General features: G+C 35.7%; 1 protein-coding gene across 1 annotated transcript in view; it reads left to right on the top strand.

Annotated features, from left to right (window-relative positions):
- Window positions 1–27,166, top strand: part of FBN2 (fibrillin 2) — a 162,890-nt gene that overhangs the window by 101,080 nt on the left and 34,644 nt on the right. The window contains 16 exon segments of the mRNA XM_030467573.1: window positions 99–224; window positions 1,069–1,191; window positions 1,327–1,452; window positions 4,817–4,942; window positions 5,928–6,050; window positions 7,361–7,483; window positions 10,341–10,466; window positions 13,018–13,140; window positions 13,522–13,644; window positions 17,743–17,904; window positions 18,846–18,914; window positions 19,531–19,656; window positions 20,767–20,892; window positions 21,432–21,584; window positions 26,042–26,110; window positions 26,629–26,754. Coding sequence (XP_030323433.1) covers window positions 99–224; window positions 1,069–1,191; window positions 1,327–1,452; window positions 4,817–4,942; window positions 5,928–6,050; window positions 7,361–7,483; window positions 10,341–10,466; window positions 13,018–13,140; window positions 13,522–13,644; window positions 17,743–17,904; window positions 18,846–18,914; window positions 19,531–19,656; window positions 20,767–20,892; window positions 21,432–21,584; window positions 26,042–26,110; window positions 26,629–26,754 — 1,950 coding nt within the window.

The raw sequence follows: 27,166 nt of genomic DNA, 5'->3' as shown, positions 1-27,166 counted from the left end.
GTTTAAAGTATCACCTCTCAACCTCTTTCTCTGGCATTTGAGCGGTTAGAATCTGCATTCTGAAGAGCAAGTAGCTGATATGAATTATTCTTTTCCAGATGTTAATGAGTGCTCATTAAGTGACAGTCTCTGCAGAAATGGCAAGTGTGTGAACATGGTTGGAACATATCAGTGTTCCTGTAATTCTGGGTATCAGGCTACTCCTGACAGACAAGGCTGCACAGGCAAGTGTTGTACACATTTGCCTATGTTTTTGTGTCTCAGTGTATACTGTCTCATCTGTCTTTGTTTCTACTTAATTTCATACATTTATTTTGAAACTGAACAGGACTATCTTCTTATCTGCCATTAGGCCTGTCATTACCTACCAGGGACCTTTCTTCTACCTTTTATATAAAAAGAAGGTATAAAAGATTGTTGCTGTACTGAATTCTGCAGGATACTTTGAGAAAAAAAATCATATGGTACTACTCTGTTATAAAATCAGAAGTTTCAAATAACAATCAGAAAATATTGCTTGATTTCTTGATCAAGCAAGAACAGTCTCATGCATTGAGAGTATCTGTTTCACTTTTTTTTCATATTGTATGCATTATACATTATTTAAATCCTTCACCATAGTAATACTGAATTATGTCAGTGTCATGACATTGGTACAAACGTATTGGGAGGTTTTTTTATTTGTTTCTTTTTTTTTTTCCTTTCTTTCCACCCCCCCCCCCAAAAAAAAAATATTAACTGATGCTATATTTCAAGCTTCAATGTAATCTCTTTCTCAGGACTTTTCTTTCATTTTGACTTGTCTTTTGCACTTTTTTTTTTACATCCCTACTAATGTAAATATGAACACAAACAACAATTAAAGGTAGCTGCTAGGTCCCACAGATAAAAATGTGGTTTGAAAGAGAAAAAGCAAATATAAAACAGAAAAATCAGAGTGAGAATAAAAATTCAAAACTGTATCACTGTTAAAGTGGTTCATCGGCTAAGTAAAATGGCAAGAGAAGCCAACTTCTGTTACTTTTCCTTGTAAAAGTAGACTTACTGCTACTAATGTTTCTTCCCCAGATATTAATGAATGTATAATAATGAATGGAGGCTGTGACACCCACTGCACTAACTCAGAAGGCAGCTATGAATGTAGCTGCAGTGATGGTTATGCTCTAATGCTAGATGTCAGAACATGTGCAGGTAGGTTTTATTATCTTAAAAGTTCCAGCACTGTATCTTTCGGCCACTATGAATACAGCATTCCTTTAACCAATCCATTACAGAGTGACAGAACTATCTGTTTGTTTGGTTGGTTTGTTTTTTTTTTCAATCTAGATATTGATGAATGTGAGAACAACCCAGATATCTGTGATGGTGGGCAATGTACTAATATTCCAGGGGACTATCACTGTCTCTGTTATGATGGATTTATGGCTTCTATGAACATGAAAAATTGTATTGGTAAGTAGCTGTATGCACCAAATTTTATGCAAATCTCTACCTACTCTATAGGTACTATTTTAGGGTATTTTGCTGAATCCTTGAAAATGGATATTGTAACTATGTGTATTTTTTTTTTTTTAAACCATTCATATTTCTTGCCTATCACAATAGATGTCAGGAAGGATAGAGAAAAATTTGAGAAACCCATAAAGGTGAATCAAATCACATAGTCCAAAAATAGGGATGATTTAGTTGTAACTATATGATTTGTTTAAAAGATTTTCTTTTTACCTTCACTTTTATGTTATTCCAGGTTCTTGTTTTCATTTGAACTCCATGTTATCGAATAGTTCATGTTTGCACAACTTGAACATTTAGACCTAATCTTTTCAATATTTTTTCATGTTACCCCTTTTGATAGCTGTAAAATCAGATTGCTTTTATTCATTTTACACACAGCGGCTTTTGAATGTTCTTCTCTATGAGAACAGTATCTAGTATTTCTGCCATGTACGTAATTGCTTTCTTTCACTACCAGCATCATCCAGTTTATCAAAAAGCCTTTGGGCTAACTACATTTTCTTGCTGGACGTAACACTCCTTTCAATGAAGTACTTAATATTTTTTCAGCATGGGTTTGCAGTATCTTGTATGTATTTGACACTGTGCAATTAGATGATCTTTGCTATTTAACTGTGGTAAAATTTATAAAATACTTTAAAAGTTTGAAATATTTGAATAAAGTAAAAAAGTTGACATAGTTATAGCTCACAAGACTATGTTTTAGCTACAAGTTGTTAACCAGATCTTTAATTACAAACTGTAGCTTTCAAATGAGGTAATTTCTGAAAAAATGTTGAAAACTTGTATTATTGTTGAAAGCCTATATTGAAGATTTAATATGCAGTATTAGAACCTAAAGCACAGTTCAGGTATAAACATTACTCCCTAGAAAAGATTTTCTTCCTAATGGAAAGTTTTCCTCATATGTGCAGTTGCACAGTGGAATTGGGAAGCCTTTTCCTCTCTGTGAGATAGCAGTAGCAAACTTACCTCTCCCTTGAAACTTCAGTCAGCATCCAGGCACTAAGTGCTGAGCAGTCAGATTGCTAAAGTGCTTGGGAAGAAGGTCTGGCATGAGAGGATATCTGTAATCCTGATATCCTGTTTTCCCTGTGACTTTTTTTTTTTTTTATATATGAGGCAAAATCTTTCTGGTTGTGGCTTATCATTTGTTCTTTCTGCAAGTGTTTTTGCAAATCTTTCCTTGCTTGACCTTCAGCCTGACTTCTCCCTGAATGTTACCTTTGTGGTGGCTTTGTGCCTTTGTATGTGATAGAGAGAGTTCTAACTTTTGGAAGCAATTCTTTTCAAGGGTATGTTCTTAATGTCTCTGCTCTTTACCCTGCTCCAAATCGGCTTTCAGCAATGCCATCAGGGTGGTTATTGACATTTTCTTTCATGCCTGCTTAACCTCAGCTTTGATAGACATTCTGATTTTTATTCCTCTCTTCATATGTCTTGAAGTTTCTTTCAGCTTCTTTTATAATCTGAAGGACTTTGTTTCTTGTCAGCAAGTAATTCACCCCAACACACACATACACACTTGGGATCATCAAAGAGAATTATTTCCTAGCTACATATTTTCTAAGATCATAATGGAGTGATAGATAGAGACCTACATTAAAAAGCTGCCAATGATCCATAGGCATTCTCCAAGCCTGTAGGGAAGGCTGGGTCAGAGCTACTCATAGCAATGAGCTACTAAGAGAAGGAGTCTGAAGTTTTCTTGTGGTGTTAAGAATTCCCTATTTGATATGTTTTATAGTTCAGGCTTTTCCAGTGAGATTTTGGAAGAAGCAGGTGAGTTCTTGTGTTCCATGAATGTCTCAGCAAGCAGAACTAACTACAGCCTTAGCCTGTAGCACCTGCAATCAAGGAGACTTAGGGTATTGCAGCTTTCCTTTACTGTAATGGCAATATTTAGAAGACTGAAAAATCCAGTCATGTTAATTTTACTAAATGAATTCAGTAAAATACGCATCATTAACACTGCACACACAGAACAGGTTTTAATATTCACATTCAATATTATACACAAGTGTATAATACCACAGAGCTGTTAAGGGTAGTTTGCATTGACTGGCTTTAAGTGCTTGGTGTTGATTGATCACAAAGTTCAATATGATCAGGCTTGACTGCTTGTCAATCAAGAAAAGCTGGAACTGAAGTGGGTCTGTCTTCTTCTTTCTCCCATTTCCCTTGCTTATATTTCTATGCTATTGCACCCCTCAGATAGTAGCATCCCTTCTACTCCTTGTAGGACTTACGTTGTTTTCTTGTCTTGGCAGCCATTCTTCTGGTGTACTTGTGAGGTTTTCCTGCCTAAGTCCCTTGTGCTTATAAATTCCTTTTGCAAGATTGTCTGGCAATACGATCATAGTATTATAGAATACTTACATGCTATTAATGGATATACTATTTTATCATGCTTATCTTGGGGTTTAAAGCAAACTACTATTAATAATATTCTGATTAATAAACTTCTAATCTATATGTGCGGTGGACATCTGCTTTGGCTGTATTACAAGACACCTTACTTCACTTAAAAGTACAACTGCAAATACCAGAAATGCCTTTTGTCCACACTACAGTGACTCTCTGTCATGTCATAGTATAATATGGGTTAGTATCATTTCAAGGTACACATGGGAATTGTGCAAAGTATTTGAAAAGTTCTTGGGCTGTGTGGCCCTGCTGCAATATGACTCAGAATGTGCATATGAAACTTCTCAGTTACCTGCTTGACAGGTTCCCACTTCTGATTTGTTCTTACAGTAGCTTCATCATTTCTGCTAGGCTGAATTCTTATTTTTAAAATGGATTGAGATGTTGTTTTTTTTATAATTCTGGCGAAAACTATTCAGAGATGTTGATGCATTTGTATATATCATTATTAAATTTTAAATAGTGATTCGCAAAACATGCGAGTTGAAATTTGTAGGTAATAGCCACACAGGAAATTCACTGTGTAAATTCTTCTTTGAAGAAGATCATGGCTTTACTATGGTCAAAAACGTGGTTTTAAAACATGCTTTAAAGTGATTCTTTTAATAAGTAATTTAACTTGTAATCCAATAATTGGCATACTAAACAAAGTATAAAACACCATTGTATTGGGACTATACATTCATCTTGTACTTGTTTTAAGTTAATTAAAAGACTACAGAGTGGAGCAGCTGAAATGTATTATGCTGAAGATTAATAAATGACACGTCATAAGGCTAGACAATACTTCTGATATTTTCACTTGAATGAAAGTATTCTAAAGAGGCAAATGACAGTAGTGCTCAACTAATAATTCATTTATGTACACTTGCAGATGTGAATGAATGTGATTTGAATGCCAACATCTGTATGTTTGGGGAATGTGAAAACACTAGAGGTTCTTTCATTTGTCACTGTCAGCTAGGATATTCAGTCAAGAAAGGAACCACTGGATGCACAGGTAAGGCAAATTTCCAGCATATATCTTGACTGGTTTTCAGGCACAACAAATGCATAAGCATATACAGGCAAGTGAGCCATTGGTATCTGTACATAATAGTAAATATAAAAGTATTTTACATTTTTAAGTAAATTTCAAGGTTTTGAAAAGGTGCATTCCTGGATAGATCTCAGGATATGAAAGACCCCTTCCTTAAAATGTCCTTACAATTGTAATTCTAAAGGCAAAGCTTTTATCAGTATGGATTGGGTTAATATCTGTGGTATGAAACATAACTTGGGTGGGCACAACTGCATTTGTATTAGGAGTATTTTATCACTACTTGTTTGTTCTACATATTTAAAGTATAAACTCATCAGTCAAATAAAGCTGCAGAAAATTACCCTGTAGTCTAAGAAAAAGGCAAAAGGGAAAAAGAAGTAAAAGAAAAGAAAAGAAGTTCCTGACATAGTTAGGCGGTACCATATTTTGTGCAAGCTGGGTTCACTGTGTTCAGGAAGCTAAATTCATCCAGAATTACTCTTTCAGGAAAGCTGGCAGAATTTCTCCTGTATTTTGGTCTTTAAAAATTTATTCTATAATTACTAAACTAGTGTATTATCGTCTATACTTATATTATCTGATTATTAGGCTACTATATTATATATTATACTATGTTATATATTATTATATAATAATATATAGAGAATTTACTAAATTTTTAATATGTGTTGAAAATAACTTTAATTTCAAACTGAAAAGCTATTGTAGGAAAGCAGACTAATTTTATCATGTTTACAAAGAACAATGAAAATAAAATTGTCACTATTTTTTATTAATGTATAATGTAAGGCAATTTGATTGAATTAATCTGTAGTCCTGAACATTTGTTTTTTAAAGGAATGCAAACCTGCTCAGTGGAAATAGTAAACATGTAAAAGGAAAATTATCTGATATATTCCAGTACATCTGAGTTAAATGCTAATAGTTTGTTTTGTCATTGTAGATGTTGATGAGTGTGAAATTGGTGCTCACAACTGTGACATTCATGCCTCATGTGTCAATGTGCCACGAAGTTTCAAATGTAGCTGTAGAGAAGGATGGTTTGGAAATGGCATTAAATGTACTGGTAAGTATAGAGAAAATAAAGCCATTCTCTCTTCTTTTTTTCCTTTGGTCATTTTTTTTGTATATTTTGTATGTTTTGTTTTAATAAAAGTGTGTGATGTGAGTGAGTATGACTTTTCTATCTGCTGCACTCTATGGAAGAATGTGTATTCATAATTCTTACTTTTAAGGAGATTGGTTTTCTGAGAAAAAAAATGGTTTTGACTCAGAAGCCTGTCTGTGTAACATTTTACTGAATTAACTGTGAATTTCACAGCATTTATGTACAACTGATGAAATGTGCAAAATATATTATTTCTGTTACTTAGTAGCATTTCTTGTAAAGGTCCTGTAGTATACCTAGTTTGTTGTATACTGTCCAAATGTAAAGCAGATTGGACTTTGAGGTATGAGAAACTTGATTCTACTTTTGCTGGGCTGCTGGAGTAGCATCATTTCTCCTTGCCTTAATTTTTTTGCTTTGGTGTGGAAAATACTGCAGTATTTCTTTTCAGAACAGTTTGGGATCTAAGGAAGGGGAGCTTTCTTTAAGAGTTAGGTTTTATTGGTGTGAAATATTACCAGACTTTACTCTAGGCCAGATTTTCTTTAGTTTTTAAGTCATATCTGACAAAAAGATGAAGGTACCCTGGTCTTTATCGTTATCATATTGAATGAGAATGTGTGAGGTTCTACTAAGTAAATAAGAAGTCCCATCTGAAGAAGAAAGATTTTAAAAGCTTTTCCAGCAGCATCCTTGCTGTTACAATAGCTCCTGGGTATAGAGTGTTACTTCAGATGACCTTGCAGATGGGTGAGAATGGGCTGTTGACTATCCCATTGCATTTGCTAGTGTGATCTGTATGTCATAGACCCATATGGCCATTCCCATCAAACGTGCCCTTGCAGGGAAAAAAAAGTCTTTTTTTTTTCCAAAGCTTGCATTAACTTTTATGGAGTTACATTGTTGTCACATTTTTCTGTAACTTAAAAAAACTCTCCAAATGTATGGCAGATTTTCACCTCACTATTTTTATTTATTATATTGGGGTTTTTTAACCATTTTGAATTCAAGTTCTTTAACAGGATGTCAACATTCAAGTAATAAGGCAGCTGAATTGGAATTGGTTTACCCAAACGCATGGATTTTTAATTCAAAGGAAGAAATATTAAAATGAAATTACTGTTGTTTAACCCTGTATCTTTCAATGGGAACTTTGCATATTTATAGGGACATAAATCATCTTTGCAGCTGCACATACTAGCTTAACAGTAAGCCTGATTTATTACCTGCTCTGTTACTGCTTGCATTCTTTTGCCCCTGATGTGCAGATTTTGATGAATGCTCCAATAGGACCCACCAGTGCAGTGTGAACGCTCAGTGTGTGAACACCCCAGGGTCATACCGCTGTGCCTGTGCAGAGGGATTCACTGGGGATGGTTTTTCTTGTTCTGGTAAGACATTTCTGTGAAAGCTGACTTGTCACTGGTTCTTTCTGTTATATGGATGAGGGGAAGGCTGTGGATGTGATCTACCTGGACTTCAGCAAGGCCTTCGACACCGTCTCCCACAGCATACTCCTGAAAAAGCTGGCAGACAGCAGCTTCAACAGGAGCACCCTGTGCTGGGTTAGGAACTGGCTGGAGGTCCGGGCCCAGAGAGTGGTGCTGAACGGTGCTGCATCCAGTTGGCGGCCGGTCACTAGTGGTGTCCCCCAGGGATCAGTGTTGGGCCCAGTTCTGTTTAATATCTTTATTGATGATTTAGATGAGGGGATTGAGTCCATCATAAGCAAGTTTGCTGATGACATTAAGCTGGGGGGAAGTGTGGATCAGCTGGAAGGCAGGAGGGCTCTGCAGAGGGACCTGGACAGACTGGAGAGCTGGACTGATTCCAGCGGGATGAGGTTCAACACGGCCAAGTGCCGGGTCCTGCACTTTGGCCACAACAACCCCATGCAGTGCTACAGGCTGGGGACAGAGTGGTTGGAGAGCAGCCAGCCAGAGAGGGACCTTGGAGTTTGGATTGACAGGAAGCTGAACATGAGCCAACAGTGTGCCCAGGTGGCCAAGAAGGCCAATGGCATCCTGGCCTGTATCTGGAACAGCGTCGCCAGGAGGTCCAAGGAAGGGATTCTGCCCCTGTACTCAGTGCTGGTGAGGCCACACCTCGAGTACTGTGTCCAGTTCTGGGCCCCTCAGTTTAGGAAGGATATCGAGGTCCTGGAGCAGGTCCAAAGGAGGGCAACTAGGCTGGTGAAGGGACTCGAGCACAGATCCTGTGAGGAAAGGCTGAGAGAGCTGGGGGTGTTCAGTCTGGAGAAGAGGAGGCTTAGAGGAGACCTCATCGCTCTCTACAAGGTGATGAAAGGAGGGGGTAGCCAGGTGGGGGTTGGTCTCTTTTCCCAGGCAACTCTCAGCAAGACAGGGGGGCATGGTCTCAAGTTGTGCTGGGGGAGGTTTAGGTTGGGTATTAGAAAGAATTTCTTTACCGAGAGGGTGATCAGACATTGGAATGGGCTGCCCCGGGAAGTAGTGGATTCTCCATCCCTGGATATATTTAAAAAGATCAAGGATCAAGAGTTGGACTTGATGATCTCTGAGGTCCCTTCCAACCCAGCCACTTCTATGAGTCTATGATTCTATGATTCTATGGAGGCTTTGCAAATTAGATCTAACCCCAAAATACTAGATAATAAATGTAGAAGCGTCTCTTCAAATAAGGATTATTCCCATCTGCAGAAAAAATGCCAATGAAGGCAACTGATTTTTCTTTTGATTTGTGTGCCAAACTGGACTCACTGTGCCCATTTGCTGGGTGAAGTGCCTGTCCACTGCTTTCTCCTCCTCCTCTCCATGCCAGTTTTTTTGAATGTGCAGCAGCAGGCTTTCCAATCAAGAACACAAAACACCTGCTCTCTACCCTGGGTGCTGTCTTGCAGGCCAGGTCTCGTCTTGGGCAGAGAAGGCATCATTTCTTCTCCCCTCATTATGTTAGTTGAACAGGTTTTAATCATTAACATAGGACTTTTAAAAATAAATTAAATAATACAGTTGAAAAATATTGCCCATGATTTCTGCAGTCAAATTTGTTGGTAGATGTTCACTATTAAGAGTAAACATCATTTAACATACAGCAAGTGATTCAAAATAAATTGATGTGCAAAGGATTATGTAAACTGTAAAGATTTTTATACTAAACATCAGTGGCCTATAATTGAGTTACTCTGGTTTTTACCACTTGCAGATCAGAGATGCAACTATATCTCTGCTCTTGACTTCTAGCATGTCCTGTATACAGTCTGCAAATTTGAAAGTTTGAAAGAATGCGTCCTATTGATCGTAAAGTATCTAGAAACTAATGTGAATGCACTCATTGTTAGCCATCTGTCTAATTTTGAAAAAAGAGTAATTTACATCCTCACTGACGGTGTTCTAATTGGTATATTGAAGTTTAATTATTTTAGAGTAAGTATGCTTAAGTATTATTTATGCGTTTCAAATTTGTGGTTAATGAACTAGAAATTTCATCCGTATTATTAACATACAGTGTTTCAGCTGTGTTTTTTTTTAAATCAGATGGGATATCAGAAATTATGAAATGAAGATAGTGTATTGAAAATTTTTTCTATATGATCGTATCTGACAATATTATGAGTCCTTATGATGACTGGAGTGGTGAATTAATTCCTCTGACAATTTGCTCTTTTATAGCTTTAAAAAACAACAACAACAACAAAACAAAACAAAGAAAAACAAACCAAACAAAAAAAAACCAAACAACCAAGAAAAACCCCCATAACTTTTGGAACATACTAGAATAATCCCCAGTCGTGTGCAAATGGTAGTTGTAATGTTCCTGCTTCTCAAAGAATGTTTTAAAAGGCACATGAAAATTATTTTCTATGTGTGTTTCACTTAGGAAAATATGCTTCTGAATATGTTTCATGTCAATTTAACATAGTATATATACCAGGAGATTAAGTTTTGAATTTATAAGCAAAGTATTCCACTTATTTTTCAGACCTAACACTATGGAATCTTAAAATAATGCATTAAGAAATTATAATTAAAAAAAAATTCTTTTAAATAAAAACAAAGAATAAGGAGTCATGATCAGGTGAAAGGAATGCTTTTTGAAACGATGTTATGCTTCTTTTTTTGCACCCTTTCAGTTTGTTTCATCTTCAGGTCTAAATGTTTTTGTTTATACCAACAATACTCAACAGCACTACTGTTTTGACCATCAGGATAAGATTATTTGTGTTTTGCTATTGAAACATGATGTCAAGAAAAGTTCTCTCTTCTGCAGATGTTGATGAGTGTGCAGAAAATGTTAATGCGTGTGAAAATGGACAGTGTTTGAATGTCCCTGGTTCCTACCATTGTGAGTGTGAAATGGGATTCACTCCTGCTTCTGACAGTAAGTCATGCCAAGGTAAGCCACTGGTACCTCGAGTTCATTTTTTCATTTGGATTGGCTGCTGTAAAACAAACAAGAAGGGATGGGAGGACCTCAGTTTGGAAGCAGAATACTTCATGAAGCAGAAATGCATGCTTCACAAATAAGTAGTTCCTTCAAGGAAGGTTTATTGCTAGAACAAGGGAGAATAGAGGCATTGGGTTGGGTAGACCCCAGCTTTGGAATGTGAGTTTCCCAGGGACTGATAGTTACAGCCCAGAGTTGACCAGCCAAAGTGTTCCACACCATAACTACGACACTTTTCCTTGTAGAACGAGAAGTTAGACCAGGTGGCCTTTAAAGGTCCCTTCCAACCCAAACCATACTTTGATTCTATGATTTTGAAGTGTGAATTTTAAAAAAAGGAATACTCATCTTTTTATGATGTTTTCTGGTGTTCATCTAAAAATCCCAGAATAGAAGTTTGGCTCCATAATTTTTGTTTTTTTCTCTTTGTTAGTTCTCTTTAATTATTAGTGTGTGGATAATCTAATTTTAATGACTGTTTTATATAGTCTTCCTATAGGACACACAAACAGCATTAATAAAATAAAACTTTCCAGGAAAACTACAGTCGGTAAATCACTGCCATAGTTGGCAAGTTTATCTTTCTATTCCAGTTTAGCTTCTGTTTGCTGTTGTCCTCTTGTGGTTTTCTGGGGGGGGGGAGGTTTCTGGTCTAAAATAAGAGAACTAGGTATTAGGTTAAGTTTTTTTCGCTGGTGGTGCCAGGATTTTTAATTTACTTCTTATTTAATGCTTGAAACCTCATAACATCTTGGCAAATTACAATTCTTGATTAGACATTAAACACAGATTCTAAAATGTAGTCTCTAAAATTCAGTCAATAACCTAGTGTGTTCAGACATTCAGGTATATGGGTATGAATCAAACTTCTATCTGTGGAAAAGTTGCACATGCTTTTGAAAGATTACCTATTCAGTTGTTTCAGTCAGATCTGTTGATAGTAACTAACTATTGTTAATCATCTTTACTGACTTCCTCTGTGCAGCTCAGTTAATTAGCCATAATATAGTTATGCCAATGTTCTAATAAAAATTCCCAAATAGGTATCAGCCAGTCATTGTTTTGGAAAACAAAATTATTCCAGTTCTTGGGACAGCATATTACCAACTTTTGGCTTTTCAATTGGTCCACAGCAATGCTCTGGAAAAGACATTGCAGAATTTTAGAAAAATGCTTGTTATATTGGTATATTACTGTGAGTTCTGCAGTAAAGTTCTGAAAACAAAGTTGTGATATTGGAGAACTAAAATATTTGGGTGCTGAATACGAAAAAGAAGTTACTTTTTTTTTTTTTTTTAAGTGAACATATTAATTAGGCCTTATGCTAAGTTGACTCCTTGGCTGATTTCTGTAATCATCATCTATATTCATGACCTGATTTGGAGGTCATTTCATGGCTGTACTCCAAATCACTTACAAACTTTCCTTTAATTTACAGTTTAGATTTACTCAGGACTGTTGGATATCAGGCATTTATCTTAAATTTAATTTTCCCTTAAAAATTAATATCTCTCCCCCTCAAAAGTTATCCTTAATCATATATTCCTATAATGAGGTATTTTATCACTTCTCAAGTTTCAGCTAAGGCAAGCAAGCCATGTTCAAAATAGCTATTTCATTGTTCCCATCTGTTTCATCACTCTTAAACAGAGCACTGTACATAGAATTTTAAATTAAGATTTAGATGTACATTTAAAATGCTTTCCATTTTTCCTGTCTCTGCTAAAAATAGCTCACTAATTTTTAGTAGAGTGAAATTAATAAAATAGCTCACTAATACTAACACATTCTAGAGTGGCATTAGCCTTTCTTTCACCCAGCTGCTTTATTTTAGCAGTTAAAAAGTCATGCTATCAGACAATACAGATCTTCAACTCAGTGTCTAAACAATACTTTTGCGTTTGTACTGTTAATATTTAAGTCCTTTTCTACCACTGCAGTTGACAAAAACATCTTTAAACTTTACTTCAGTTTACATGAGCACACAGGAAATCCTTCACATTCATCTTAGCTCATCTGTAGGTAGCTACTGCGTAACTGGTTTAACAACAGAAAAATCATGGATAATTCCTGTTTCCTGTATTTCTTTTTTCTGTATACTCTCTTCAAGGAGTTATAAGTAATGTCAATTCCTAATCCCTCTCTGCCTTCTTAGTGTACTTTATTTCCCCAAGAGAAGAGTGGTATTCTGAAAATCATAAATGCCATTAGTAAGGGAGCATTGCAGACTGTGATCTGGGAAATGGTTGGTACCTTTGTGTAGTGTTACACTTCATTCTGTTTGTACATGTTGAAAGGAGGTTACTGGCTTTTGGACTTAGCTTTCATTTTGAGTGCTGAAAAGTTAGTTTTGCTATTTTTCACTTCACACCAGATAAGACAGAAATAAGTAACTGGGAGCTTAATGGAGATTGCTGTATAAATCCCTAGTACTGCACAGTATTGTAATAATTAATATTGTAATAATATGTAACTTTCTGTTCTAAATATATTCCTTCAGATATCGATGAATGCTCCTTCCAGAACATATGTGTGTTTGGTACCTGTAATAATCTACCTGGAATGTTTCACTGTATCTGTTGTGATGGCTATGAACTAGATCGAACTGGGGGAAACTGTACAGGTATATCTCTTCAGTTCAGAACTATGTCAAGACTCTCTGTTGATTTTTTTAATTCCACCAAGATAAGTTAGAAATGAGTTTACAAAACATGCATTGTATGCTCTTACAACAGTGAGTGGCTTTTTCCATCCTGAACAAGCAGTGTGTAGAACTGCATGCTTTGGAGTTTTTTTAAGAATGGAAGAAACATAATGGCTTCTTAAATATGCAGCTGTATAAAGATTATTCCTAAATGTTTGATGAATTTTACCTAGTACTTCTGTTCAACTTCAAATAAAATTCACTTGCATTTGGAAGTTTTATGCCCATATAGTCTAAAAAGGTAAAATTGTTCTTTTTTGTCCAGTGAGCAGATTTATAAATATCACTTTCCTATTTTAGATATCGATGAATGTGCTGATCCCATTAACTGTGTTAATGGTCTTTGTGTAAATACTCCTGGAAGGTATGAGTGTAATTGTCCTCCAGACTTCCAGTTAAATCCTACTGGAGTGGGTTGTGTGGGTAAGTAAAAAAATACCCTTTACTTTAGAAATCACATCCAAGGTGACTTAATACCAGTGAGGCTGGCAAGATAGAAAATGCTACATCCATATGCTTGGTGTATATCCTTTTAGTTTTATAGAGATGACGTTAATTATTTTAACTGATTAGTGGTATTTATAGTCTCTTTAAAATATAGCTTCTTAAAAAGTGTTGAAGTATGTATCATCTGTATTTCCATTCTCCTGACAATCAGCAACTCTTACCTTAAAAATTAATTTTTTAATCCCGCATGCATCTTGGAACAGATTGAAGTGTTTAGCTTAAGATCATATTGGAGTAAAAACTGGTTGTGATACCCATTTGTCTGGAAACAAAGTAAAAGTTGTGTTTCACTGTAGTTTAAATATTTGTCTAGCTTAAAGTGAATTTTCATTACTTTTCTCCCCTTGCTACATGACTGTCATGGCATTAAGGGGTATACAAGCAGTCTTGGGAACTTTTGGGGAAGGCAGAAGTTGGGAGAGGTGCTAAGGCTCTTTCCCCACCTAGGAAATATTTAATTTGGAAAACAGCATTTTTATTTTATTACTTTGGGAAGACTAAAATTTTTCTGAGTAGGTAGCTCTATGCATTTTCTAAATGCTTACAATAATACTACAATGTGGTGACAAATAAATATATTCTAAGCAAATAATTATAAAGGAGTGCAGATTTCCTTCAGAATAAATTTTCTCATCTTTTCCATGTTTCTCCACTCTCTGCCTATGAGTATTCTCTCAATGCTAGAAACAAGTGCTGTTTGAGACCTTTAGATGTTCACAGTGTTGACCAATTTATTCTAAAACTGAAATATGGTATTTTTAAAGATGAGGTGAATTTATGTAACCTATTCCCAGAAACCTGTGTTTCTGTCTCCCATAGACTTTTCTGACAGTTCCTGCCTTTTAATTTACTTCTGCAGTTGCAGTCTGAATAAAGTTTTTAGCCTGGCCTCATCTGCATGTTCAGTTGAAGCAATGAAATCCTGCCTTTTTGACTCCTGCCATGTATAACTACTCAGATCCTCATTCCTTCCTGCAATCAGATGTTGTATGATCAGCCCTGCAAGCCCTGAATTATGACCAAAGAAGTGATCTTTGAAGAAGCTTGTGAGAATAAATTATCCTACGGTTAGCTGACTTGTGTTTCACTGTAAAATGGGAGTTTGCCTTGGCACTCTACTTGGGGATCAGTTGTACCACTGACATTTTTGGCAGGGTTTCTGTGTTTCTTTAGGGAAGCCTCACAGTGGAAGGGAATCTACTTAAGGGTAAATCTAGCAACTCAGCAGCTCCAATGGAGAGAGCAAGCCCTCACCCTCTGAAATAAAAAATGTTGAATAAGAACATGGTAGAAGAACTAATTGACCCTTGCTTACTTCTTTTCTGAGGAAATGATACTACAGCTGCCCTTTCTGATACAAAGATTCTTTTCCTTTGTCTGTGAAGGAATTATTTTTGTTTTCTAAATTACTGATGGTGCAGAAAAGTGCTCCCAATACAGAGCAAACATGATTTTTTTGGCTGAGTTTTGGTTGTTTACAAGTTTACTTTTGGACTGTGGCAGAATTGAAATCCACTCACCTGTCTGTGGAAGGAGCTGCAAGCCTTGAGTGTACACTTACCTTCTCTCTGCAGCCTGGTACTATGACAAAGTGCAAAAATTCTCAGGGAAAATTCAGCTTTTGGAAAACGGGCAAGCAAAGCCTCTCTTCTCAAGAAATATTATCAGAGTAAGATAAAAGCAGCAGAAAGTAATCCATGATTGAAATGACAATTCAGTGCCTGTTTTTTCAGAAGCCCTTGAAGAGATGGCCACCGTGTACAACTAAAAACATATTGTACTGTTTTATTATACTGTAAACATTATAATACATATTGTACTGTTTTATGATTTGTTTATATAATAGATTGTACTGTTTTATACACATTTATACACATTTAAGGTTCTTTCATTTTACCAGCCGTTCTCATTTCTAAAGTTTCCAGCAGGTAAATGATTTTGCATGGCAAGTAAAAAGAGAGAGCTGCCATTCCAATGCTGTCGTATTAGTTCTGGTTCTAGATTTTATATGCTTTGGGTATGTCTACTTTACTGACTTAGTTCAGAAAGGGAAAAAACAAAGTTCAGTTTGCTTGTGATCCTTTTAAATCTCAGGGCTGCAATTCTAAATTGCAACTTCACTTGCTGTGATGTTTATGTCACTGGCACATGATAAAATATTATCCAGTTTACACTCTAACCTTGTAGTCATTTGGAACAAAAAACCACAGAGGCCAGTAGACCTAACCAAGAAAAAGGAAGGATTTTGCATCTCAAAGGCACAGGTTGCGCTGAAAAATATTTCAGAAACTTTTTGTGAAAGGACAGCATCCTCTGGTTCTCTTCAATAGCAGTATCTCTTTTATGCTTGAGCAAAAAAGGCAGACGGTTTGAAACTCCAGTGCCTTTCAAAAGAAACAGCAATATTATCCTTGGCAAAGAGTAACATAGTGCCTTTTCAAGAAAGTTCATGTGAGCAGTAAACCGAAACCTAAAGCTCTTCCTGGACTTATATTCATACTCTGCTAGAGAATTCTAGGCTCTGCCTTTGGTTCAAGCTCTACTGTCTATATTGTTCTTAATGGGCCTGAGATATTGGGCTGAAGCCATCTTCCAAAATGTTCGTTGTTTTTCACTTTTCCCAAGAAAATGAAGGCAAATCTCTTCTTGGCTTTTCTTAGAGGGAGACAAGGAACATCCTCCTTTTTCACTTTGCTGCAGTATTCTCTTAAAACTGTGCAGAAAAGATTCACCCAAGCTTGTCCATTAATGCTTAAATTTTAATAAATCCTTTGGAAGCCTGATGGTTTTCTCCTGATTGATATTAAGGCCCTAAAAATGTACAGTCTGAAAATTAATGCTAAGTTGTGTTTTTATATTATACATAGTTAAATAACTCGATGATCTTGAGAACACAAAGTTAACAACTAGGGAAGTTTCTTTCAGTTTTTTTCATAGATACGTTCCAAAACTCAGCATAATTTAAAACCCCATGTCATATCAAGACATTTCTTAAACTCTGGAAATCTTGAAAATGTGAATGATCCACATTTATCCTATTGTGTTCATTTTACTCCATGTAAATCACTAAAGCTGTAGATTCTGGCACTTGCTGCAAGCAGCAAATTAAATTTGTGAATTTTTTTGGTAAAATTTATATTGAGGAAATAATTCAAAAATTCATTTAGATGTTTCTAAGTCAACTATGTAGAGAGATACTGTGGCACTTACACAATGAATTTATTTTAAAATTGAGTGTGTTTCTGTGCTTCTTTAGAGGCAAACTTTGACAGCAAGTTAATTCATAGAAATTGTGTTGAGAATGATAACACTATGTTGAAGAAATTAGTATTTGTAATATTTGGTAGTAATAAGAAATAATAATTTACTGTCCTCTCATTCCTTATACTTATGATTCATTGCTAGTTACTTTGCATTTATAAAAAAACAAGAAGACAGGATGTGCCGCAGTAAGGAAGCTCATAGATTCTTTTAGATTTTTCACTTATTTTACTGATGCCAGCAGCTGTCTAACCATTAAATCAGAGTTTGAGTGAACTAATTTTCCTCAGGACTACTACACATTTACAATATATGTTTCAATAAAATGTTTTTTTGATAATTTCTTTGCCTGTGGAATAATTCTTCCAGACACATGACTTTGTTCTGTGATTCTGTAGATAAATATATAAATTCCTCTAATTCCACAAGGAAGAGTTATAGCCTAGTTATAGTCAGATTATGGAGAAGAAATAATAATGGCCAACTGCAGCAAAGTTTCTGATTGTTTCTGGATTGGAAGACTGGGAATAATGTATGTGCTACATTAAATAGAGCTGAAGCTACCCACTTTCCCTGCTGTCTCTCTCAGTATCAGCAACTGTCAATGTCTACAAGAATTTTGAGCTTGCAAATGACTTCAAAAGCACGTTACCTGAATTTCTGCTTCTAGATTTGAAATGTTAAAGTGAATGCCTGCTGTTCCTTTGTCCAGATCATTGTGTGCAGCTGTAGTCCTATGTGCTTTATGTGTAGATAACCGTATTGGCAATTGCTACCTGAAGTATGGACCACGAGGGGATGGAAGCCTGTCCTGCAACACTGAAATTGGGGTTGGCATCAGTCGTTCCTCGTGCTGCTGCTCTCTAGGAAAGGCTTGGGGAGACCCCTGTGAGACATGTCCCCCTGTAAACAGCAGTAAGAAAATGTTTCCTTATTCTCCCTCCACACTTTTATTGTTGAAGAGGTTAACAAGAGATGAAAATTTAAAAATTTGCAATATTTTACTCTAGTACTATAAATTTATTATCATCATAGAAACTAATTTTCTTCATGAGGCAGTGTTATGGTACAGTTATAATAGAAAATTTCCTTGATGCTCTCAGAGGGATGATGCAGAGGTGCAGACATGAATTTAGACTTCTGTGGCTGTTTTAGTGCATAGGCCCTAAAATTTAAATTTAAAATTAATTTAATTTAAAATTAAAATTAAAATTTTAAAATTAATATTAAATTTTAATTAAAAATTTAAAATTAATTTAAGAAGGCACTTTCTACTGGACAAGGCCCATGTACTTGATTTTATTTTGCTTTTGATTTTCTCCCATTAAAAAATTTAAGGATGCTGCAGAGACATTACGAATCTTCAGAATGGAATGGCTTGCATGTGTATGCTAGGAATTTTTACTGAACAGCTTAATGTTACTGGGGAAATAAAGATATTAATAATGCTTAGAGTTGAAATCATGCCTTGAAGTTGGAGAGCTGCAGTAGTTCTCAAAGGATAGTGCTGTTAACTGTTTCTTCATCACTCTCGAGTACTTTTCAAAACTGTTGCCTGATGATACTTACCAATTTTGTAGTTCTTTGAATGAGTAATACAATTGAAATGTTTAGTATATAGTATACTTTAAGAGTATATGAGGTAATTTTTAAAGCAGAATTCTTAATCTTACCTTGATTTTCTACCAATATAATGTCCTTGCTTTATTTCCTGTGATTAGATCAAGAAAAGTAGGAAACCAACAAGGGTAAGGAAGAAGTCTCATTAAAGAAATAACTGAAATACCCTGCTTCTGTTGTTAACATTTTATTATTCATATGACTGACATGCTCTCTCTTATTATACTTTACTTCAGCGGAATATAATATTCTCTGTCCTGGGGGAGAAGGATTCAGACCAAACCCCGTCACTATAATTTTAGAAGGTGAGTTTTTCATAAATGACTGTGGTGACTGATAATGAAAAAGATGTCATATTTGATGAGATTTATGCAGAAACTACATTTTACAGAAATTGTTTCATTTAGTCAAAGCAAAACTATCTGCTAATATGAATTAGACAAGGACATGATGAAAAGGCAAACTACAAATAAATATTGAAGAGGTCCAACAGTACTTCAGTTGGAATATAAGCATACATTTTGTATGCCTCCTTACTTGAATTGGCCTTCAAAATTGGCCCGATTGCTAAGTAATTTATTAAAATTATAGCTTATCAGTGGAAGTTATATGTTTCAGGAAATATTAATTGAACAAAGAAACTCCCATGATCATGTAGAAATGAAGAATTAGATGCCAAATTCCTGTAAACAGTAATGCAAGTTAAACTCCTTGGGCTAATCAAGCTGAAACATGCTTCTGAAAAGCTATTCAAATTAGAGTGAGCATCTCATTGATGCTTTTATGAAGTGCGATTTAGAAAAAAAAATAATTAATGTGATATTGAAAAGCTGCTAGTTTGTTAAATTTTCAGGGAGTAAGTACTTGAAGTCTCTTGTTCCTGGAATAAAAACATGATGGTTTTTTTGTCTTTGTTTTCAGACATTGATGAATGTCAGGAACTGCCAGGTCTCTGCCAAGGTGGAAACTGCATCAATACTTTTGGCAGCTTCCAGTGTGAATGTCCAGAAGGCTACTACCTCAGTGAAGAGACAAGAATCTGTGAAGGTTGAGTCCCTTGAATTCTCCTACACTATCACAGTGCAATTCTTATGAAAAACACCGTCCTAGTTAGTCTTAAATCCTTAAGTAGGTACCATACCTACAACATGACATAAAAGCTTCTCTAAAATCATGATCTTTGTTACAAATTATATGATTAATGTAAAACTTGAAATGCAACACTTGAATTATACTAATGTTTATTTCTGTATGGTAGATCACACAGAAGTGTATTCAGTGAACAAATGGTTATTCACAATTTCTCACTTCTCACTTCAACACCTTGTATCTCCTGCTAGATTCACTAGGCTCCCTGTATTTCAAGTGAGAAAATGTGCCCTCTCCACAGAATTTCAGTGTATCTGTTTACACAACATGAAGTAAATTTGATACTGACCTTCCTTTTATGTTGGAAATCTGTCATAAGAGTTAGAACCAAAAATTGTAAGTAGAATCTGAAAATATAAGAAATCTTTCATGGTTACTCCTGGTTTGGAGTATTGTAAGTCAGCTTCCCCTTCTTCTTCCACTTTGTGAGGAAAAAAAATTGTCACCTTTCAAAGCAGAGCCTGTGAATCCTGAGGCCTTGCTAAGCTCAAGTGAAGAAAACTGACCCAATTGGATTTGAAATTAAAATCGAGTGGGCAAAAAAGTCTCACACCCCGAGTACTTCTTAAGATCAGAGGTTAGAGCAGCAAGATTATGTGAGTTTGCCTGTTTCTAAATAGAATACTTAAAAGGTCATTTCTCAGTGGAATAGTGAACACATTAGCAGAAGTGAAAAGTGACAAAATTTCTGTGAGAAGAAGGTGTGAATCTCTCTTGTGTAACTAGTAGGGAACTAAGTGCTACAGTTTCTGCAGTTAATTCAACAACTTCAGATTTATTTAGAGTGTTTTCTTGTACTTGAGTGGCAGGACTTAACAGAGGTCACTAATATTTTTCAGCAGCTGTTACAATAGTGGTTTTAACCAAATCTTACTGGGACTTTACAAGCTGGACTTTAAATGAAACATTTTTGTTATCTTAGCAGGTTTATAATTTCTCAAAAACATTGCTAGGTTTTGGTCTTCTTTTCCTTTGCTAAATGCAGTGTTGTTTTTGCTTGGTCTCTAGACATTGATGAGTGTGTGGCACATCCTGGTGAATGTGGTCCTGGCACTTGCTACAATACCTTGGGGAACTACACTTGTCTTTGCCCACCTGAATATATGCAGGCAAATGGAGGACATAACTGCATAGGTATGCAAAATGTTATCTTTACTAGAACTGTCTGAATATTACACTGTTTTAGGGCAGACACTCTGCTCAAGTTTTCTTTCAGGTGAGGTCGGTTCCAAAGCCTTTTATTGCTTTTCCTAACCTTTAGATTCCAGACAGTTATGTCCTGTAGCCAGGAAAGAGATCCCAATATGTTCAGTGTTCAGTGACTTACTCCTCAGTGGAACTCAGAAATCTTTTTTTGATTTTCACTAATCATTTCCAAATGGTAGTGTTTACTATTCAAGTGGATCTGATGATCATCTACAGTGTGTTTCTTCTTGGGAATTTTTCTTTTCCTCTGTCTTTGAATAAAAACTGAAAATATGTGAAATTTCAGGTGAGGCTAAACGAGATAATATAGTACTTCAGTCCTTTAATTATTTTTAAATGCATGCATGCATTTGCTTCGGTTACATTCAGGACAGAGTTAATGAACAACTTTCTAGGTTGGCAGGGGACTGATATTAATGTAATTAGTTTGTTGGTTATTTCATAAGTGGTTCTTTTTACCCATTTAGACATGAGGAAAAGTTTTTGCTACAGAAGCTATAATGGAAGCTCCTGTGAGAATGAACTGCCCTTCAATTTGACCAAAAGGATGTGTTGCTGCACATACAATGTTGGGAAAGCCTGGAACAAACCATGTGAACTGTGTCCCTCTCCAGGAACAGGTAAAACCTTCTATAATCATCCAAGTTTGTTATCTTTCTTTCTCATCTGCTTCTTTCACCTATTAGATAAAGTTAACATTTCAACACTGAAAAACCTTCTCTGTAGTCCCATAGCAGAACTATAATATTCTGCCCCCCTGTCACTGGCTGTATTAAGTCTTTCTTCCATATATTTTAAGTGGAACACACATCAGTCCTTACTGAGTGGAATGATACCACTTGCAAAGTTTTAAGGCATTCCCATGAATGATATAGAAATTCAGGAGGAACATGACTGTTTTCCCCCAAAAGCAAAGCCACGGGAACAAACTACTGTCAGGTGTCCCTGAGGAGAATAAAAGGCCTGGAAAACACAGACTGACCTTCCCATCAGCAGCACAAGTATGTGAACTCTGTAGCTGTTTAAAACAGTTGTCTATAGGTAGAGCTAATTATTTAGATCTTTTTTCTTGGTGATGGAGCTCTATAAAATTACTATGCAGTGGCTTTTTTATTCTTTCTTTCTAATGATTACCAAAGGTTTCAAAGGTCTTGTATGGGCATAGAATTACTTTCAGGTTTTCAGACTTACATCTTACTTACAGACTTACACCTATGCTTTTGTAGGTAAGATACACCAGGGTTGCTCTGTTGGCATAAGAAAGTTTTCTGAATGCGTGATTACAGAAGTTTCATCCCTATAGATGTCACTGAGTTTTCTGGAAAAACAGCCATGGGGCAATAATAATGGGGTTGAAGATACTGGTTGACAGGAGCTGCATGCTGCTGATCTGTCCTCTAGGACACCTGATTTAGTACAGTATATGGCTGTTACAGCATAGCTGGTGATACATTTATGCTGGTAGTCCTAATCTGTCAGAACAAGAGATTGGATTTTGTTAGTAAATTGCCTTTTTAGATTTTTCACTTGTGTATCACATCTGAGTATGATTCTCCAATTGCTTCTACATTTTCACCATTGCTGGTGATGAAATCACAAAATCTCAATAAGCAGGGTATTGTAAATGGAAGTAAAATATCCCTTCTATAAAGAGAAGTGAAAATAATAAGGTACAGTTCTCTTTCAGTAAGTCATTATGGAGCTCCTTGCTTGGAACAAACCACCCTTGAAAGTTAAACTCAGAAAAATGATTAATGGGAGAAGCACCAACTTGGAAATCTGAAAGTAGCACTGGGTTTTCACTGAAACATCCTTATATATGTAAAAAATGCAAAGCTACCTGGATAAAACTAAAATACTCAACTGCCTGTTTTGTTTTAACACATTTTTTACTTTCATTGACTTTGCCCCAAGTATACTGCCACTAAACCACTACCTCTGGTGTGTGTCATTTGTAAGGATAGTGTAAAAATGTATTGCTTTTATTCCAAGTGGTTTATCCTGGTGATATAAAGGAAACAGCAGATACTTTAAGGAAGACTTTCCCCAACAAGCAGTAAAGAGGAACAAAGTGGGACTGAAAAGAAAAAATAGTCTCTTCCTTTGCTTCCTTAAGCCAGAGGAGGAAGAATGAAGGAAAGTTCCTAACAGTCAGGAATGGGAGATGGAAATAAGCTTGAGAGAGGAAATACATGCTTGCTATGACAGAGATGTCATAAATTTCTTTCCCATAGTCATTTATTTCAGTGCCATAAAAGTGCCATCATGATGACATGATGAGAAAAATACAGCAAAGTACAACCAGAGATTCATGCAATTAGTATTCTTGCATGGAAGAAAGAATTCTCCTTTTACACTAATAAGATTGAAATTCTTAAAAACTTGTGCAGCTTTTAAAGATTTGTAAAGAGACCTCCACTTAGTCTGGTAGCAGTTATGGCGTTAAAACATTTCAGTATTGTCTTGTTAGCTATTCTAAATGCCTTTACTGTGTTTGGAGACATGGTTGAATGTTTTTTACCATGAAAAGGGATTGTGTAAGGGATCAAACACAAATTCCATGTATAAATGGTTGAAAAGCTGCACTTATGTGGTATAATAATTTGTTCCAAAATCTGGATAGGGGCCACACATCACAGAAAGGGTTATGATACTGTGACCTTATGCTAGTTTGCTAGACTGAGCTCTGTAGCTCATTAAGAGCTTTAGTCTGCTCTGTTGGGAATTTTCTCCTCCACATGAACTTCACATGCCAGTGCATTTGCATTTTTTTGTACTTTGTGAACAGAGCTCTTTCTTCTTTTTCACATATTTGTGCTTAACAATAAATATATCTGTTTGATGACTTTAGCAAGTGAAGACTGTATTGGTTAGTTTTACATGTTACACAGATTATAACCATTACCGTACAAACTTTAATCAGAATTAATCATTCTTATTTGTTTGGTTTTTCACCCAAAGAAGTTTAAGAAACTGCTTTACCAAGAGGTAGTCAAGTATTCACAGAACTTTTCATTGCTTGATCATTTCAAGAGTGCTTTACCTCACGGAGTTTTTTTCTTATTATGTGATATGAAAAAAAAATATAGTGATAAATATGTGGGGTTTTGAAATATTGTCTTAAGTCACTGCTACCAAGTCAAGTTTCAGAAAGTTTATCTCCAGCTTGTTAATGTAAGGATGATTCAGCACTGTGTAGAATGCATTATGATACAGTCCTTACCTAATTACATGCTCTTTTTTCTACATGATACAAACTCAAAAAAGGATGGAAAAACTCTATTAATGTAATTCATGGGACATGTGAGTAGCATAACACAGAATGAAAGAAGACCTGCAGACCTCAGAGCCTGTTCTTCATCCTGCCAGACCTGATGTTTTAGGCATCACTAGGAGTTGGTCACCATCACTCATGGAAATAGGGCTCATTTTTTACCAGTATGTGTGTTTCACAGGTGTATTGATAGCAGTAAATGTCATAAAGCTCCCTATAATTGTTTTCAACCCTCAAATCTCACATGCTGGTGTGTAAGAACAGAAGATTGCTGCGTGGCTAAACGCTATAGTGGGGACCTCTGTCGCCCAGTATCCTGTACTGCAGGAATAACTTCAGTAGGCATTAAGCACTTACTAACAATAGGATGGAAGAAAGGAGGAAATACTGGAGTTCACATATACTGTATGCTACTTGGCTTACACAGGAAATAACAAAGATCGTTTGAATGCATAAAAATGTTTTGCCAGATCTCATTCTAGAAATTATCAACTACATTTGCTGAAATGTTAATAAATAAAAATGTTTGGTGTGAGGGAGACAATATTTATCCAACTTATAACTCCAGCAGTTAAGCTTTAAAAAATTCTAAGCTACTGAAAAGCTCATATTAAAGTGCAGACAAACAAGAAAGTCACACCAGATCCAGCAGAGAAATAAACTATGGCTACTGTAGATCAAAGATCATTACTGACAGGGAAACAGAAGGGTCTCCTTCCACTTTATCTGGTGCTGGAAGAGATGCCTGATAATTTGTCTACATTTCAGGTTTAGAGGTGAGTTAAAGATAGACCCCATACTCATCATCTTTGGTAGATAATAGGCTTCCAGGAGGTCAGCATGAGCACCATGAGCAATGGACCAAGCACTAAGGGAAGTCACCAGATCCTATATTTCTAGAACCCCTTTGAATTTTATGTCAGTGGTACCTTTTTGTAAATTTTATCTGGAATTCTTCCTTAAAAGTGCTGTGGAAACTTAGTATTGAGAGATACTTACTGTTATTCTGGAGAATATGAATGCAGATATGATCTAAAAAGATGCTGAACTGCGTCGTTATTGTTTGCAAACACACACTTAAAGCAAACTGTTCCTTCAAACTGATTGTGTCTCAACACTGTAATTATTTCTCTCTCCCCAAACAAGTGCACTTTCAGTACACAGTTCTACTGGTGGTCAGTTTTAAAAAATGAACATAGTTATAGTCGTAGACCCATCATTTTCCATATTTCTCTCTAGATCAAAATCTATCAATGTACTGCAAATGTGTAATAAGTTTTTCTGTAAAGCACCATTTTATCAGTAAAATCTCATGGTAGCGTAGAAAGAAGCACTTTTTTAAAAGGACAAATTATTTCATACATCCTGCAATAATTGATAGATGCCACGCAATAAAAATTTCTCTGTATGCTGCAAAACTACCCAGCTTCAACCTTGTCTGGAAAACAATGAGTTCATTGATTTTATACTGTGCATTTCCCATCCTCAAGATTCTCTGGAAAGGAAGACATAAAATGAGCATACTAAAACAATGCTCTTTTCAAAAATTGAAGTGCCACTTTCTTAAACCAGACATTTGTTAATCTGTCAAAATCTGCAAAGATTTTATAAAAGAGATGTATAAATTAGTGTTTCAATTTACATTCAATTATTGGCAATCTCTATTTTCAATACAACTTTAATTGAAAAGCAATGGCTCTTCTGAGTAGGTTTGGCTTGTATCGGCTCTTGAAAAGCTGAGATGACTTCAAGTAATTCTCGGGAGATTCATACATAAAAATGCATTTTTCTGTTTTGCTCTAGCTGAATTCAAGAACATATGTGGGAATATTCCTGGTTTCACTTTTGACATTCATACTGGAAAAGCTGTTGGTAAGTTTCACTACACTTGTTTTAACCAGAACTTGTTTTGCATAAAATTGTTGCAGCTGCATAACAAAAATTCCATATAATTAAATGCTACTTTCATTGTGGAGTTACAATGGTTCCATAAATTGTGAGACCAATTCTTGTGTAAGGTATTTCTGATTTATAGTTATTTCTGCCTTTTCCAGATGATTTGTTCTCACCTTCCATTCTATGTCATAGTTTTCAGATTTAATTGGTAAGATAAATGGGTTTGGCTTAAAAAATGTGCAACTTAGCTGCACATTTGTAACAGCTCTGAATTTTGTCTGGTATTTCGTGTCACTCTGTTTTGATCACTTCCTGAACTTCCCATAGCATATTTTCTGTCATAATGGGTATATATTTAGATTTATCACCTGCATAAAATTTCTGTAGACTGAAAGGAACTTCTCAACTCAAGTTTAAGCACAGTGAAATTGAAAATGCAAGGAGTACATAAAGGCATGAAATACTGTACTTTTACTATCTTGTCTCCTTTTCAGACATTGATGAATGTAAGGAAATCCCAGGAATCTGTGCAAATGGTGTTTGCATCAATCAGATTGGTAGCTTTCGATGTGAATGCCCCCCTGGATTCAGCTACAATGACCTGCTCTTGGTCTGTGAAGGTAATTTAAAATGATGCTATTTTCTACATAGCCCCCATATGCACACTTACCTTAAAGGGATGGGGAACATTTAATTCACATGTTTTTCAAAACCTAAGAGACAAACTGTGAGCTTTTTTGTAGGGCTCACTACTGTAAATCAGTTTGTGATTTTTGTCTTTAATACATTTACACGTGCACTTTGTAAAATTTGCAATAGTTTTGTGTCATACAATTTACTGAATATCAGACAGAAAGTAAATTAAATTCTTTAATTTTATTTTATTTTACTTTAGGGAGGAAATACAAGTCTTTTTTAAAAAACTTCTCGAAGAAAAATTTCCTTTATTGTTTGTCTTGCATATAGTCTTCTATAGTTTCATATGTAGAGATACTATAGAAGCTAGTAGTGAAATTTTGTGTCCTAAAATCA

This window comes from Calypte anna, chromosome Z, assembly GCF_003957555.1.
Source record: "Calypte anna isolate BGI_N300 chromosome Z, bCalAnn1_v1.p, whole genome shotgun sequence".
Taxonomy (NCBI): Eukaryota; Metazoa; Chordata; class Aves; order Apodiformes; family Trochilidae; genus Calypte; species Calypte anna.
The sequence above is the reverse complement of the archived record's forward strand: the minus strand, read 5'-3'. Positions and strand labels throughout refer to the sequence as shown.